At 42.4% G+C, this 18,078-nt stretch overlaps 1 protein-coding gene across 4 annotated transcripts in view; it reads left to right on the forward strand.

Annotated features, from left to right (window-relative positions):
- Positions 1-12,433: 12,433 nt before the first annotated feature.
- The window catches only part of USP32 (ubiquitin specific peptidase 32), a 174,487-nt gene continuing 168,842 nt past the window's right edge, over positions 12,434-18,078 (forward strand). For all 4 annotated transcript variants that reach the window (XM_066262748.1, XM_066262749.1, XM_066262750.1 and 1 more), the window contains exon 1: positions 12,434-12,579. In XM_066262748.1, coding sequence (XP_066118845.1) covers positions 12,522-12,579 — 58 coding nt within the window. In that variant the 5' untranslated portion in view covers positions 12,434-12,521. The remainder of the gene's footprint in view (positions 12,580-18,078) is intronic.

Raw genomic sequence — 18,078 nt, forward strand, 5'->3', positions numbered from 1 at the left:
CTGGAGCAGTCTCTGGAGAAGGAATTGCAGGTTTGAGAGTTGCAATTTTCCCTGGAAGCTGAATGTTGCCAGCTATTGGAGAAACAACTGCAGGTTCAGGAAAGGGCTCGAGAGTCAGCTTCAGGCTGAGAGCCGGCAGCCGCAAGAGCCAAAGCGGGTGCAGAAGATGTAGCAGCATTCCTGCTAGTGGAGCAGCCCTGAGTCAGCGGGAGGAGGACTCTTCTGAGGGGAGGCTCAGGCTGCAACTGCCATCTGCAGACTCAGAGTCCAGCCAGTGGTCGCCAAGAAGGTAAAATCCTAGCAGCAAAGAATCCCTCAGGGTCAACCACAGCCGCCTCCACAGATAGAAGAGCACTCTGTCGTCTGGCCCTACACCCGGACTACAGAGCAAAGCTGTTGGAGTTGGAGGTGCAATTCAGGCAGAAACCCATCAAACCACTGGCATCCTGGTTACTGAGGTTGTGGGACATAAGGGTGGATGGCATCATGCTCTCTGGAACAGAGATGGAGAAATTGGCTGCCGTTACCACACACTCCTTGAGGCAGCATCTTCTGAACTTCATGACAACCCAGGAAACCATACCCTATTTACCCTATTAGAATGGGTGATGGTTGCCATTCGTACAGTCTGGCAGAATGCTGGGGACTTACTGGGGGCAGTGAGTCGGTGGCAGTGCTATAGTGAGCTAGTAAAGGTCCTTCGGGAACTAGGTATGAAGAATGCTGCTTTCTACCCAGGGTCCTGTGGACCAGACGAGGAAGTGTTTATGGTGGGGATGCAGGATCTTATTCTCTGCAGTGCCCCATCAGCCCTTTTTGGGTCACTAGTGGCTATCCGGGGCCCCTATGTGGGACAGCCCATCAATGCAGTTACACAGACGGTGGCAGATTTGGGGGAGCTGGAGGTAACATGGAATCACAAAGCTGTGAGGGCTGCTGCCCGTGCTGCCCCTCCGACTAGCAAGAGGAATGGGCCTGTGAAAGTCACCCGAACACAGATGTGGGTAGATTTAATTGTGGCTGGGGCAGATAGGGAGAAATTGGATGACAAGCCTAATAAGGTTCTTTTGAAGCTTTGGCAGCAGCTTAACCCAGGACACAGATTCTAGCTGCTGAGAGGAACGGCCCCAGTAACTACCAATAAAATGGTTGGCGCATAAGCGGCATGGTTACAAGATTATATGATGAAGACTGCTGAAGGAGAGGTGGAATCCCAAGACCTGCTGTTCCAGTTTGAATAGGAGGAAGGCCAAAGGACCCATCTAGCAGGGACTGTGACAGGAGGGGGGCACTAGCTCCTTCACTGGATGGACACGCTGCTTGTGGACAGTACTCCAGATTTTGAATGAATGACCTCGAGGGGGCGAGGGGATAGCTCTGGTGGAGGCCCTCCTGCGCCGGGCAGCTGCTCCCATCCAGTTGCAGATATGCACAAGGACACTTTGCTCAATCTGGGCTTTGGACAGCAGGGCAATGTGCTTTTGCCTGCCCCAACAGCCCTCCTTAAAGGCCAATGGCTTCAATGGACATGGCCCTGGACTGTACAGGCACCCCACCTATGATGGGTGGCCTTGTTGGCACCGTAGGGTAGGGAGCTGGAGGTGGACCTCCAGTTAACTCCCTAAGCAACCAGCACCTGGCTGTCATGGCCAGGTAGGTTCACATTGAATTCAGGCAGATGGTAGAGAAACTGCAGAGTTGGAAAGTGTGGGGTCATACCCACTTATTGGAGGCTTGCAAAGACAGGCGAGCAAATAAACAACAAAAGGGAAAGAACGAATAAACGAAGGAAAATCTGCTATTCACAGTAAGGGCAAAGGAGCAAGGAAAACTGCACCTCACGGTGGCATGGTGGGAGAGCGATCTGGAAGAATGGCCACCCAGGGGAAGCACCCACAGCCTTACATAGGCTATGCACACGTCTCTGCCATGTGCTCACATACTAACCAAAGTGCTGCAGCTGGTAAACCTGCGAGCAAACTTAATACAGCTGCCCCACATTCCACCCCTTTAGGGTTGCTCGCCTCACAATCTACATGGCAGATTTCTTCAGCAATGGTCCTTGTGTGAGGAGTAAGGTACATCACAAAAACCAAAACAGTAAGTCTACAGCAACAGCACTACACGCACCACTATGGACCAAATGATAGAGTGGTCAGCAGCACCAAGAGAGGCAAATCTTTCCCTTCTGGCAGAATCCAGGCCAGAGTTCTGTCTGCAGACAGAACAGTAGCAATGTGGACCTGCATGGCCTTGGCCACCAGCATTACAGGAACTAATTCCAGGCTCTTTAGTTACAGGAAGCTGATGTGCCTCCTATTCCTACAATTTCTCTAAAACCCAAGCCAGATGCCTTTAGTATGGTAGGTAATACCACAAGACTATTGAAAAGCTGAGATGCTACATGGCCAAATCTCCCCTATCAAAGAGAGATCTTGGGGTGTGGAGAACTCTGGGCTAAAGTATGGGAGGTGATGGTGTCTTCTTGTAGACATCTGGGCAAAGGAAGAACTTCAGGGTTTTCCATTAACCCACAGAAGTTAACAGAAAGGTCAAGTTATGACTTGCACCTGGAATTAAAAATATCAAAATACTGATGCTAGGGATCTATTCCATGTGCATCACATTTTGAAAAACTTTATGTGGAAATAACTTCAAACTTATAAAAAAGTTTCAAAAATAAGAATAGTACATATGCATACCCCTCGCTCAGTTTCATCTATTGTAAGCATTTTACTCAGTTTACGTTATTATTTGCATTTTCTCTTTCCTTTCTCTCTATAATACATGTATGTACACTATATATATGTATACATATCCATATATATGTGTATATCTCCTAGCCTCAGATATAACACTGTACCATTTCTTCTGCATTCTATTACATTTTGTTTCTATTGAAACAAAGTGCTGCTCAGGCTCAAGGGGAAGAGAAATAGTTTCCAGAAGAGAGAAAATGTGTAAAGATACTTTGTTTTTTCCTGAACCATTTAAAAGTGAGTTTTATCAAGGTCTTTCCCCTTGATAACTCCAGTGTGTTTTTGTTAAGAACAGGTACTCAAGGCAAGAGACACTGTATCAGAGAAAACACATCCAAGACACCTTAATCACACCTAGGCCTGATCTAGATGATGAGATCCTAGACTTCAAGTTTGAACCTAATGTCGTAATGGCGATTTTGGAGAAAGAGATGAATGTACAGGCAGGCCTCATTTTACTGTGTTTGCTTCACTGAGCTTCACAGGTGTTGCATTTTTCTTACAAATTGAAGACAAAACCCTACACCAGCAAAAAGATGAAAACTTGCAAAAAAAAATTTATTACAACTTGCTGTATTGTGATTCTCGTTTTATTGTGGTGATCTGGAACTGGACCTGCAATATCTCTGAGGTGTGCCTATATAGTGTGTATGGGAGGAATGTGTAAATTGTTGTGACCAGAGGGTGGACTGTGGCACAGCAATATTTTTCTACATTATTTCCCCTTCCCTTGAACCTGGGAAGAACTTTGTGACTGCTTCAATGATTAGAATGCAGCAGAACTGACATTGTGTTACCTCTAAGGCTGGGTCATAAAAGGTGATACAGCTTGGCTGCTCTCTCTCTCTCTCTTCACCTTTGGAAGCAGGCCACACGTTGTGAGAAAAAAGGAAGTACATTACATGTGTAGTTGTTCCAGCTACAGTTCCAGCTGAGATTTCAGCCAACAGCCAGCATCAACTGCCAGACATGTGAGTGAGCAAGCCTTCCGAGGATTCCCAGCTTCCAAGCTGTTACAGCTCACACTACATGGAGTTAAGATTAGCTATCCCGACTGAATGTTGCCCACACTGAAGATTCAGGAGCAAAATAAATGTTGTCATTGTTTTGTGCTACTAGATTTTGAGGTAATTTCTTGTGCAGTAATAATAACCAGAATCACAGTAGCACCGGTATTCACAACTGCGTGAACAAAAATATACATCCTAGAATGTAATACCAATTAGTGCTCTAGAACTTCAGAAGAATAACAAAGTAAATTTAAGATCAATGAGAGATGGAGTATTGAGGATGAAGAAAACCCACATATTAGTGTTCATAGAGTGCAAGATTGGATGTAGTTAGTAATTGCATACAGTAACCTAGTAACTAGAATTTAACTCTGCTCACTTTTTTGTTCCATAGCTACAGAAACGAGATTTATGTTAACTTATCACCCTTTTTTGTGAAGTTGGCCTATGAGTCTAGTACATGGTTTGAGCTACTAATTAAGAGTTTGTCTGAGTCAGAGAAATTTGAACTCTTTCCCTATGGATGATCTGCTGACAATCTATTGGCTACTCCCTTAGATTTTTGCATAAATTAATTTGGATGTCATTTTCACTTACTACCTTACACAAAAGTACTGGCCTCAACAATCTCTTCTGAGTGACATTCAGGCTGAAGTTCATGCATTGGGAGAGATCTACTTTCAACCATTAATTATCACATCTACATCTTGGCATAATTTATTCTCTTAGATCCAATTTTAAGAGTACATTATTTTAAGGGTTCTGTCCCCAGAATCTCTTGTCAAGTATTGCTCACTGATAGCTCAAAGATATTTAACAGAAACCTGATAAAAACCAACTTGGTTCTTAAAATCAACCTAAAAGCATTCTTCAAATGCTTGTAATTCTTACCAGGTGTTGAAAATGAGGACGATAGCCTTGCCAGTTAATGGATTTTGATTTTGTAGTTGTTTTCGTAGCTAGCTTTGAATCTCTTGGTACAAAGGCATTTCTGATGAGACAGAGCTTCTTCTGAGTTCTACTTTATATCTCTGTGTCTTTATTCACACTTTTCTTTTTTTCTTGGCATGCCCTCTCCTCTTTGTTGCTTTCCGACCTTACTAGCTTCACCTTCTCAGTCTTTTTGCTAGCTTCCCATCTTTGAAATTTTAATGTTAGAATCTCCACTCACCTTGGGAGTGTGTGACGTCCTAGGAAAGTGTTATTCAACCTTTTTCATCTCAAGGCACCCATAAATCAAAAGATATCTTTTTGTCAAGTTGACAAAAAAAAAAATAGGCATAATTTTGATTCATTCACACCAGATGGCTATTGTTGTGTTGGCTATTGTCATTTTTAAATTTGACAGTCTAAGAGAAAAGAGGTCAGTGCCCCTGACTAGTTGGGTATTGCATGTTTTAAAACTTCTGCGGCACACCGGCCGAAAATTGCTGTCCCAGGAGATCTCATCCAGTCTCATGATTTCAAATACCATAAATCTCTCATGACTCCTCAATCTTTTTCTTCAGCATGGACGTTTCTAACTTCAGATAAATATTTAACTCGAATAGGCACCTCAAACAACAGGCCCAAAGCTGAGCACTTGCTCTTGCCCCACAAACATCTATTATCTTCCTCATCTGGGCGAATAGCAATTTTGTCCTTCTAGTGACTTCAGCCACCAACTTTGGAGTCATCCTTGGATATTCTCTCAGACACTTCAATCCAATCAATAAATCCTTTTTTCTCTTTCTTCAAAATATTGTCTTGGGCCCTGACCGGTTGGCTCAGCGGTAGAGCGTCGGCCTAGTGTGTGGAGGACCCGGGTTCGATTCCTGGCCAGGGCACACAGGAGAAGCGCCCATTTGCTTCTCCACCCCTCCGCCGCGCTTTCCTCCCTGTCTCTCTCTTCCCCTCCTGCAGCCAAGGCTCCATTGGAGCAAAGATGGCCCGGGCGCTGGGGATGGCTCTGTGGCCTCTGCCTCAGGTGCTAGAGTGGCTCTGGTTGCAACATGGCGACGCCCAGGATGGGCAGAGCATCGCCCCCTGGTGGGCAGAGCGTCGCCCCATGGTGGGCGTGCCGGGTGGATCCCGGTCGGGCGCATGCGGGAGTCTGTCTGACTGTCTCTCCCTGTTTCCAGCTTCAGAAAAATGGAAAAAAAAAAATATTGTCATGGACCCACCCTCTCATGCCCTTTACCCTGACTGCCAGGATAGCTGCAATAGTCTCCTAACTGGTCTCCCTTTGCTTACTGTTTTATTTCTTCTCTCACCCCAGTTCATTTTCAACATGACAGTCAAAAAAAGATCCTCATAAAATGTATGACAGGTCTCTTCTCCATTCAAAAACCTTCAATAGCATATTATTTTTCAAAGACTTAAGAGCCAAGTATTTAGGCAAGATTTGCCTCTATCCACTTCCCTCATTGTTGCAGCCACACTGTTACTAGAACTTGAATACTAGGTTCTTGAGTCTCAAGGTCATAGAAATGAGCACTGAACTCAGTACAAGATCAAGCAGAGGTTACTACTGGAAAGAGGTTGTGCACAAGGCAGTCGACCTTGTTGTCTCAGTGCCTAAGACACTTTTCCCTTGGATATCTACAATGTTTGTTCTATCTACTTCAGAGTTTGTTTTAAATTTCACCTTTTGCCTGACCAGGCAGTGGCACAGTGGATAGATGTGGACTGGGATGCGGAGGACCCAGGTTCAAGACCCCTGAGGTCGCCAGCTTGAGCACGGGCTCATCTGGTTTGAGCAAAGCTCACCAGCTTGGACTCAAGGTCGCTGGCTTGAGCAAGCCAGCTATAGTCCCACAGTCAAGGCACATATGAGAAAGCAATCAATGAACTAAGGTGTCGCAATGAAAAACTAATGATTGATGCTTCTCATCTCTCTCTGTTCCTGTCTGTCTGTCCCTATCTATCCCTCTCTCTCTCTCTCTCTCTCTCTGCAAAATAAATAAATAAATAAATAAATAAAAATCACCTTTTGCCATTTTTAATAGCAGCCTTCATCTCAGCATTTCCTGTCTCCCTTCTCTGAAATTTTTCTCTATTAAGTACGTGTTACTGACTGAATCACCATCATTTTATTTGGTTTGCTTTTTCTTTTCCCACTAACATGTTAATTTCATAAGAACAAGACTTTTTCTTTGCTAAATTCTGTATCTTCAGTGTCTAGGAACAGAGCTCCAGCGCTTTCAGTATTTGAAGGAGTGAACGAATGGCTGATTTCTTACTCATCTTTCAAGGCTCCCATCCCCCAAGGCTTCCCTCCTTCACCCACTCCTTCAGTTTGGATTTATACCTATTGCTACCTAAGTTTCCCATAATATACTATATTTATCTTGATTACAGTACTTCCCAGAAGCTTTTTAATATTTGTTCATTGTTGTATTTCCTAGGGTCTAGCACATCCCTTACACAGAGATAATGCTTAATAAATGTTAAACTATTTGCGGCATTTATACCAAATGTTGGGGCAGTGTGAAGATTTTAATTGGCATAAGGGACTTCCTAACTTCCTCTTTTTTTTTTAAAATGAATTTCCTTCCTCTTTCAAAGAAAGCCAGATTTGCTTCCATCTCACCCCCACCCCTAGATGATTAGTAATTGAACATAACTCCAAATAACATTTGATCAAATACTATTTTATAGCTTTCAAATCACTTTGAAAGATAATTTTGGGGCCCTGGCCAGATAGCTCGCTCGGTTGGTAGAGTATCATCCTAAAGCCCAGAGGTTGCCAGTTTGAGCCCTGGTCAGGGCACTTTCAGGAACAAATTGATGTTCCTGACTCTCTCTCTCTCTCTCTCTCTTTGCCTCTATTGGGATGACGCTCTGACCAAATGAGCTACCTGACCAGGGTTCAATTAACTTCTGTACAGTAAGAACTTTCTCTTCCATTGCAATTCTGAAACAAAGAAACTATTTATTATAGAGGAGAAGTTTAACTGGTGGTTTTATACTTTATCAATTATATTTTTATATTCAGTTAACTTGGTCATGAGAGATGATTTTCCATTTCTTCAATTTGAACTTTTTGACTAGGTTAATCCATTTGCAAATTTGTATTCTTCTAGCACCTTTCTGAAACTCTCACAAACCGTAAGGTCAGCCTGGCTCTGGGCACACTCCAAACACTGGTTCATCTCATAGTGACATGGGTTAAAATGCTGCTGCTGCTATGCTGGCTGAGTTCCCTGAGGCTCTTGGTAAGTGATGTCGATCTTGAGGGCTCAGTATTACTTCCTCCATTGAAGCCCTCAGTGATGGCACAACCTACCGTGTGGCCCACAGGAGAGCCCACAGCTACACCATCTGCAGTGGTCGCCATCTGGGCCATCAGGCCTTGCTACTGGGGTGCAGCAGCAGGTGAGGCAACAGCAGGTGGTGGAGCCAGTGCCAACATCTGAGCCAGGCAGGAGGTGAGGCTTCAGCTTCCACAAGGCATCACAACTGCGCTGTGGTTTGGTGTCTACAAATATGAAACTCAAAGAAGACCCACACTTTATTTTTTAGAGCAGTTTTAGGTTCACAGCAAAGTTGAGCAGAAGGTACAGAGATTTCCTATATACCACTTGTCCCCACATATACATAGTCTCCCCCATTAAAATAATAATTATTGATCAAAAGGAAATCCAGCCTGACTAGACAGTGGCTCAGTGGATGGAACATCAGATTGAGATGCTGAGGGCTCAGGTTTGAAACCCTGAGGCTGCTGGCTTGAGCGCAGGCTCACCAACTTGAGTGCGGGGTTGCAGGCTTGAGCATACGATCATAGACATGTCCCCATGGTCGCTGGCTTGAGTGCAAGGTTGTTGGCTTAAGCAAGGGGTCACTGGCTTGGCTGGAGCCCCCCGGTTAAGGCATGTATGAGAAAGCAATCAATGAACAACTAAAATTCTGCAACTACAAATCGATGCTTCTCATCTCTGTCCCTGTCTGTCTTTCTTGCTAAAAAAAAAAAAAAAGGAAGCCCACAGTCAAGAAAGGAAGAACAATTAGACAAACAGCAGACTGGTAGTTGAGGAAAAGGTGGGCAGAAAAGAAAGAATGTGTTAATAGCCAGGTAATAAAAAAACTCAGCCTGGACTAAATATAAAACAGATTTGAGCTGGTAAGACAATGTGCATTTCAAGAGATAACAGAATTTAAGAACTAGAAAAAGCCTGGTTGAGTTTGAACCTCTCATCTACTAAATGAAAAAATCAAAGTCAAGGTACACAGCTAGAGACAGCAATTCTCAAACATGTAAGAAACCACATTAGAATGATAAGTGGATTTTAAATGATGACAAAGCTATTTAGAACCTAGAAATTAAAGTAAGCTATAGTCTATTTGTTCAGAGCTGGATTTTGTATTCTATGCTTTAACTGCCGATTAGAATTCAATTAAGGTACTTATTCTTAAACTTGTAGTTTTTATTTTTCTGACAAAGACTGGCCAAGGAGTACAAAACAGTTGCCACATTAGAAGGAAGGACTAAAAAGAAGCTGCTAACAAGAAAAGGAAGCCACTGGTGGTACAGTCCATAAGACCCATTTCCTAACCTTTGTAAACAATTTGCAAGGGATGTAAATACAACTTCATAGCAGTTGGGGTGGGAGAGAGCAATATAGGGATATTATAAAAAGAAAATATTTGCTTTAGAGTGAATAAAAATATAATACAAGTCACCACATTCTCATATTATGTCACTATAAGGTAACAAGTCCACAGTGCTAGAAAATAAATTCTCTTATTGTGTAGTCACACTTCATACACTGTTGGTCTTACTTGGTAGTAATTAAATTATACATAAATCCGGTGCTGTTTCACCCCCTTCTTTATTGTGGTGACCTCTATCTCTTTTTGGCTAAGATTAAATGTTTATTGTGTTGACCTCTCTGTCTGTGTCCTAAGCTTCTTTGGCAAGTACTATAACAACTCTGTCCTTTTCCTGTGTCATTTCTCTGGGAGTATAAACTGGGGAACTGTCACTTAGTTGACCAACTGGAAGTAGAAATTACATACCAATCTCTCATGCTCTAAATCTTCTGATGGGCAACTCTTTCACAGGCATGTAATTATAATTAAAGCAATGGTTCCCCAAGTACAACCTAACATTTAAAGTCAGGTGGCTGACCAACTCCTAAGTGGGTTAAGTGAAATATAATGAAACTAAACAAACTAAATGGTTACTAGAAGCCCTTTCAGCATGACAAATTATATTTAAGATTTTCTACATCATCAATTTTAAATACTGTATCAAATTTAAATTATAGAGGGATATTTAACATTTGACTTGCCTGATACTATGTAATAAAAACCAAAAGACATGTTTTAATCCCAGTTTACCATTTAAATTCCCATGAGACATAACTATCTGCTTCACTGTCTTTAATAATAGGCTTACTTAAACTCAGACAAAGGAGAAATAGTATTTCTTAATTTTACACTTCAACCACAATTTTAAAAGTGGTTAATTTTGAAAAGTGTTTACTCCATGATAAATTCTGTAATGGGGTGAAAATTTTTATGGCTCTAGGGGAAACCAGGCCTAAAACTAAGAAGGAAGTTTTTAAAGTTCCTGGATGTTAATACTGCTCTAAATTTTCGTTATAAAGTTTACATTCTATTTTTTTCCTGAGTATTTTGTAATAATTTACTAATTCAGGAGATAGACTAACTCCAACTCCAGTCCCATCTTTCAAGTCGCACAAGTAATACAAAGAGGTAAAACAGTTTGCTTCCAATTCCACTGTAAATCAAGTGTGAAGATCTATTCTTTGTACTATATTCAAGTCTGTTCTTTGTACACAAACGCCACATTTAGGTACTGATTATTTAGGAGAGGAATTATACCTAGGTATCTGGCACTTGAACTTTCGGGGTCTTTTCTCCCATAGCTGAACCCTTAAGATTCGCTTCCCATTTATTACTTTAATCTAACTGCAGGCTGGGGATAACTGAGTTGTTTTGTCTGGAGACTTCTGTCTACATCAAACTGATGACCTGGAAATTAAAGGCTTTGAACTACATTCCCATGGCCTTATTCATGCCCTTTTAGTAATGAAATTAATCTGCCTCACAGTGAACTGGAAAGGGAAGCACCATGAATAATGCCACGCTGCTAATCTGGTCTACCAGGAAAGATGAGTAGAGAAAACAGAGTATTACCTTCTTGGCATATTATAATCTATTGGTTTTAGGGACTAAAAACCTTTTGCTGGCCTTGCATTACCTGTCTGGCACCTTGAGTCTAATCTAATCAAAATGGTTATTTTTCAGAGTTGTTTCCTTATCCAGAAGCTTTATACTGTGACTTTCAGGGTGAAGACAAACGAAAGCAAGCCAAATAGAGTTCAAAAGCGAGGGACTGAGAGTATTCCATTGTATGTGTATATCACATTTTATTTGTCTGCTGAAATCGGGTTGCTTCTTCCTTTTGGCTATTGTGAATAATGGCCTATAAACATAGATGTGTAAATATGTCTCCCTGATTTAAATTCTTTTGGGTATATACTCAAGGGCATATCTGGATCATATGGTAAACCTGGCAGATTGTGACACATGGTACAACATGGAAGAACCTTGAAGGCATTAAATGAAATAAGCTAGCCACAAAAGAATAAAAAACTCCATTCATGAGGTACTTAGAAAATGGTGAAAATGGTAATTGCTTTGTAGAGGGTGGGGCAAAAGTAGGTTTACAGTTGTTTGTATAGAAAATAATAATTAGTAAATAGTAATACAAGGAAAAAATTGTTTCGCATACTCACTGTAAACTGTACACGTTCTTCGCCCCACCCTGTATATTTTACCATTAAAAACAAAATACTTTTTAAAACAGGAATTCTGTTCTGTCTGGTGACCCTCCCGTTTCTGGTGGGGAGAATTTTGAAGAGGGGTTCAGAGTGGGAGGGGGGCCCCCGCGCACGGGGCCTGTGGATGTGGGAAAAATTGAGTCAACTGAGGTGGAGGGTCAGCTAACGCTAAAATGTAAGATGCTGTCAACTTTGTCACAAGGTTCACTTTCTTCAGGGATTTCCACAATAGGATGAAGAATTCTTTCGTGACAGGAAATCCTTGAGTCTCCTTTCCTTGCACAACTCCCTCCGAGTCAAAATCTGCTGTAACATGAGGAGTCCCTCGCCAGCACGCTCCTTTATCTCAGAATCGTACGGCTCAGACGCCAATCAGCGAGGATTCCACATCTTTTCCAACATGAGTGTCAGAGCCGGGCCAGACCAACCGTCAATGGCTCAGGCACCCCCCCCACCAGCGCCAGATGTGTGGGCTGGAGCGACGTTCTCGAGCGCCCCGGAAGTCGCCGCCCCCCAGGAGAGAGAGGTCCCGGTTTCCCGGCTCCGGATTGGCGGGAAGGTGGGGGTAATGCGTCACGCGCGGGGTCCGGCCCCACCCCTACGGCCCTGCGAGCGGCTAGCGTGGGGGCGGGAAGGAGTGTGTGGCCCTGGGCGGCCATTACCCGGAACAATCCCCGGCCTCGCGGAAGGGACACTGGGGGAGGGAAGTGGGCGTGAGGAGGGGAGGAGAGTCGAGAGGGAGGAGTTGGGGGGGAGGGGGGGAGCGGGTCACGTGATCCAGCATGGAGGCGGTGGCAGCGGCCGGGAGGAGCTCCCTGGGCAGAAGCCGCACTTGTTAGTGTGGGGGGAGGAGGGGTCTGGGGGACGCCGACTCTGTCACCCAGGGACGCTAAAGAAAAGCGGGGGCAGGGGGGTGGGGGCAAGATTAGGCTCCGACCCCCGGCCGAGGGGATGAGGGGAGCATGGGCGCCAAGGAGTCACGGATCGGATTCCTCAGCTACGAGGAGGCACTGAGGAGAGGTGAGGGGGAGGGGTCTGGGCGAGCAGCCGGGAAGGCCAGCCACCGACTGCCTGGAGGGTGGGTGGCCGCGAGAGGGGAGGGGAGGGGAGGGGAGGTTGGGGCGTGTGGCGCCTGAGGCCGGAGGGTAGAGGCCTGCGAGGGTGAATACTATGGGGGAGAAGGGTCGGTGGGAGCAGTGTTGGGAAATTTGGACCTTATAGAAGGAAAGGGTCAAAGCTTGCCCGGAGAGAGAGGCTGGCAGGGCAGTGTCCGTGATTTCTGATGTCGTTGTTATCCTGGGTGGGTCCAGAGAAGTCCTCCTCTCCCCCTTCCCTTGGGTGGCACCAGCCCTTCCAACCCCCTCATCCCTTACTGCCATTTTCTCTTATCACTCCTTCGTAAAAATGTCCAGCAACATCCTAACCTCGTACCTAACAGTCTCGGCTGGAACGGGGAGAGTAGGCGGCTGCAAAGCCCTCTCTCCTTTGCTGGTTGGAGGCGCCTTGCAGTGTGGGGTCTCTGCCTTTTCCGAGGGCCTTTGCCAGTCTCTTGGGGGCTCTCACCATCCACACCCTTGGAGCAGCTGACTTTGCTGAGAACGACCTGAAATTAAGTTGTGTGTGAGGTGAGATGAGCCTGGACAGCTGGTGTTGCCACAGACCTTGTCTTACGTTTCATCCCCTCAGAGTTGGCCAGAGCCTTTTATTGCGTTTGATCGATAATGCTCTCTCCCCTTCTCCCCATAAAATGGCATTCGAAAATCCAGCATTCTGGTATTGGTATAGCTCCCTGTAGAGACTGGCCTTGCTGCCAGCCCCAGCCTGATGCTATTGGCTCTAATGCACAGTATGTTGTTAACAGCCCCAACCCCCTACCACTGACCATGATTATGAAAGCACACGCTAACTGGTAGTGTCTGTTGTACAGTTTATGGCCAGAATGTGACTTAATTTTTCATGACTGAGATTTGAGAGAGTATGTGTGCATGTGTGCGCGTGCGCACATGCATGTATATCTGTGTGTGCTTCTATTTGCGACATTTAATGGATTTTCTTGGTGACAAGTGACAAACATATTTGGTGTTAGGCATTATTTTTAACTGGTTTCCAATTCGACCAGCCATGCTCCAGGTAATGGTTTTAATAGCTAAAGACATAAAATAGAAATTAGATTAAAGGCATTCAAAGCGAGAATTTAGTAGTGAACGCTTGTTAATATGTAGGAAGAAAAGGGATAAATTTAGTGGGTCATCACCTGAAAATAATTACAGAATTTAGAGGTATTGTGGACTGACCAGAATAACAAAAATATGCTTTTAATGTCTTTTCCTGTGGGACAGTATGATTGTTGTATGGATAATCTCACTTGAACTTTTTTCCTTGCCTCAGTATGAGAAATATTCCAAATTCTTGATGTCGTTCCAGCTCTAGTAGGCTAGTCATTTCCGGGATGCTGTTGAGCCTGACAGGTCTGGCCTCAATTAGGCAGTGGCTTATATAGTATGAAAGAGGACATCAGCCAAACTGATTTACAGGTTCAGAAGTGTTTAGTTCAGGTTTGATGGTGATGTATCTGGTACTTACGAATTCTAAAATTAAACTTTTGTCCACATCTAGCCTGCTTACTCTCATATCAAACTAAGACTGTACCTGTGTATATAAATGAAATTAATAGTTGGTGCATTTTAAACTGATTTGACAAGAGGTGTTTGTTCAGTTTGTTGTGAAGTGTATGCCTATTGAATTTTAACACATATATTTGAAGAAGTAGTAAAATATTGGTTCAAATCTTATTTAACTCTTTGAACGAATTTATTTTATAAGTTTTGTTACAGAGGAAAAAGCAAAAAATAGAAGCAAGTTGATAAAATAATACTTCTAAATGTAAACCAGAAACTTTTTTTTAAGTGGGTTAATTAATTCTTTTGAACAGGATACTGTTTACTGTAGTAAATGTCAGACTTTAATATAGAATTTATTTTAGTAAGTTCTAGAAAGAATTTATAAAGCTTTTAATAGAGTTAAAACATGGTTTGAGAACTTTGGGGGGCACTTGAGTAATCTAAGTAGGTACTGAAACCTTCATCCATTAATCTTATCTGCTTGTTTATATTGTATAAGGTGAATTGAGGGAGATGAGGAAGGTGAATTGGACAAACATATACAGTGTGTGTTACATGAATCATTGTATAAGAACAAGGCAGGCTTGATAAACTACTGAAATACCTATCCCCTTGGTTTTACTTCAAATTATTGAGCACTAAAATAATGCCTAACCATAATTAAGTATTAGTATTAGAATGATAGTCAAGCATATATTGCCTTATGCAAAGGGGAATTGGAGGCAGTTTATCTTGCAGAATGGGACCTTGGAAATGAAGTGTTATGTTAATGACAGATAACACTTACTAGACCCAGTGAAAGGGCCATCTAGTGACTTCTTATTTATTTACATTCCTGAGGCTCTAGAAATTAGGAAGATAGGATTTGCCTACTATTTTGGCTTGACTGTATTGTCAATTATATAAATATTAATAGTTTTCTGAAAGTATAACTTAAAATTTTTAAAGGGAGATGTATTAGTGATGGCTTTTATTTTTGGCTTGTATCTGTTTTTCTTGAATATCTTGGATAGAACACAAGCCTTTCTTTGAAGGTTTGATTTGTTTTAGATTGCATTTACTTTCTAAATTATGCCTAGTGCAGTTAATGGGTACTGAGAATATTAGCAGCTATGTTCATTATCTATTCATTTCTAAGTTTGCATCTAAATGTGGCTTATGTATTCTTAAAAATTATTCTCAATGCTTAGAATATAATATAAAAAACATTTAATAATGTCCCTGGCCGGTTCGCTCAGCGTTTGAGCGTTGGCCCAGTGTGTGGAAGACCCGGGTTCAATTCCGTGCCAGGGCACACAGGAGAAGCGCCCATCTGCTTCTTCACCCTTCACCCTCTCCTTCCTCTCTGTCTCTCTCTTCCCCTCCCGCAGCCAAGGCTCCATTGGAGCTAAGTTGGCCTGGGTGCTGAGGATGGCTCCATGGCCTCGCTTTAGGCACTAAAATGGCTCCAGTTGTAGCAGAGCAATGCCTCAGAAGGGCTGAGCCCTTTGGTGGGCATGCCAGGTGGATCCTGGTCAGGCACATGCTGAATAGTCCGTCTGTCTGCCCCCCCCCACTTTGGAAAAATACAAAAAAAATTTAATGAAAGATGAATTACAGTTTCAGAGCATCTCAGAACTTTAAGAATCCTTAAAAATCTCCAGTTAATTCTTCTTTTTTCTTTTTCCTCTCTTTCATCATTCTGTAAGTGGAATTATAAACTCCCCTTCCAAGAATTGCAGACTTAAAATTATTCTTAGCTTTTAAATTGTGGTAGTAAAATACAGTGGCTACAGTTTCTTCTAATCCTTTTCTTAAAGTAGAATTTGGCACTTCTGTTGGATTAAGTAGTTAGATGATGAACTATAACATGTTAATTATGCATGGATTTATATTTTTGAGGTCCCTGTGCTTATTAATTTCTCAAGTTTTTACTGAGCACTGCCTATGGAACAAAGATTGCTAAGACCCTCACTCACTGAAATGTGTATATCTCAAGGTTTATGCAAGACTGTGCAAGGTGGGGAGGTGGGAATAAAATGTTAGAACTTCTATTTAAAGTTCAATTTTGTGTATAATTTTTTTTTAATTTTTTATTTATTTACTTTTTTAGATTTTATTTATTCATTTTTATTAGAGAGAGAGGGGAGAGAGAGAGAGAGAGAGAGAGAGAGAGAGAGAGAACAGGGGGAGGAGCAGGAAGCATCAACTCCCATATGTACCTTGACCAGGCAAGCCCAGGGTTTTGAACCGCCGACCTCAGAATTCCAGGTCGACGCTTTATCCACTGCGCCACCACAGGTCAGGCCCAATTTTGTGTATGTTTGATAATATACATAATATTTTTTAAATGTAGAATATATTTCTTTATAAATGATTAAAATTTAATATATTAGGTGCGACAATACTGTGGAAGGAAATGCTAGTGGAATGCATAGTTTGTGTGGGCGTAGTTGGTGGCCTAGTCACTTAATGGTTGTTGTGTACGCTAGTGGAATAATTAGGCATGTAATAGTTGAAGATTGTAGTACTTTTCATTTTTGCTTATCCACCAACCCTAATATGCTCTAAAACATTGATTTCCCAACCAAGATTTTATTCCCCAATTTTCATAGTATTAATATTAAAATTTCACTAGTATTGCATCACCTATGATGTGATGTAAGCTGGTTTGGCATAGTAAATCATTGTATGAATGAAAATTGAATTCACAGTTGGTATCTTCTGGCATCCACTATTCCCTCTTATTAAAACACTTATTTGCCTTTGTCTGAATTTATTAAATTTACCAGTGTTAGTAAGTTTTGGTTAAGCCTTTTGTGAGTATACTTAGCCAGCTGTTATTATAAGTAAAGGAGAAAAATTTCAACTAGTCTGCTTATATGTAGTCACTTAAGTAGTTACAAAGTTGCTGTTCTTCATAAGCTCTGGTTTGACACTTGATAGTGAGTGTCAGTGATAAAGAGGATATAAATATACCCATGAATCCTGGATTTGGGGGAGATGAGCAGAAAGAGGCGATAACTTGATGGTTAGTGGCCTCCCCATTTACCAAACTTGACAGCTGTTTTCCTTTTTTTTTTTTTCCTTGTTTGTTTGTCCTTGTGATTAGTAAGATTTCAGGGTGAAAGCATTCAGTGTTACTTACCTTCTAGACAGATATGTAAGTAACCTAGTAGTCAGGTGTTTTCTCAGGAAAGGTTTTTTGGCAATTGATTATATGATAGGTCACAGGAAAAATTAGGATGGTAATTATTATTCTTGCTGTGACTATAGAATAATGTGGTTTTGGAGCACCTAGAGATTAATGCTGAGAGTTTGGATTAGAAGCTTTAATGGTTAAACAGCTGCGGGGTGGAGAGATTTTATTTATGAATTAAGAGTTGGTGGTTTGATAGTGGTACAGAGAAGACTAAGATGCAACTGACTGTTCTTTTCATACTGTATCCTGGAAGCCTGGCTTCTCTTTTCAGGGCTTGTTTATGTTCCTGCTTTTACCTTTTGGGCTTCATGGTATTTGTGTTTAATCTTTATTTATTTATTTATTTACAGAGACAGAGAGAGAGGGATAGATAGGGACAGACAGACAAGAATGGAGAGAGATGAGAAGCATCAATCATTAGTTTTTCGTTGTGACACCTTAGTTGTTTATTGATTGCTTTCTCATGTGCCTTGACTGTGGGGCTGCAGCAGACCTAGTAACCCCGTGCTCAAGCCAGCAACCTTGTGTCCAAGCTGGTGAGCTTTGCTCAAACCAGATGAGCCCTCACTCAAGCCTGTGACCTCGGGGTCTTGAACCTGGGTCCTTCTCATCCCAGTCCGAGGCTCTATTGACTGCGCCACTGCTTGGTCAGGCCTCTTGTTCCTTTCATCTAATAAGACAGTGTTCGTGAAGGTCAGAGGTGAATAGTTGATTGCT

Source organism: Saccopteryx bilineata, chromosome 2, assembly GCF_036850765.1.
Source record: "Saccopteryx bilineata isolate mSacBil1 chromosome 2, mSacBil1_pri_phased_curated, whole genome shotgun sequence".
NCBI classification, from domain to species: Eukaryota; Metazoa; Chordata; class Mammalia; order Chiroptera; family Emballonuridae; genus Saccopteryx; species Saccopteryx bilineata.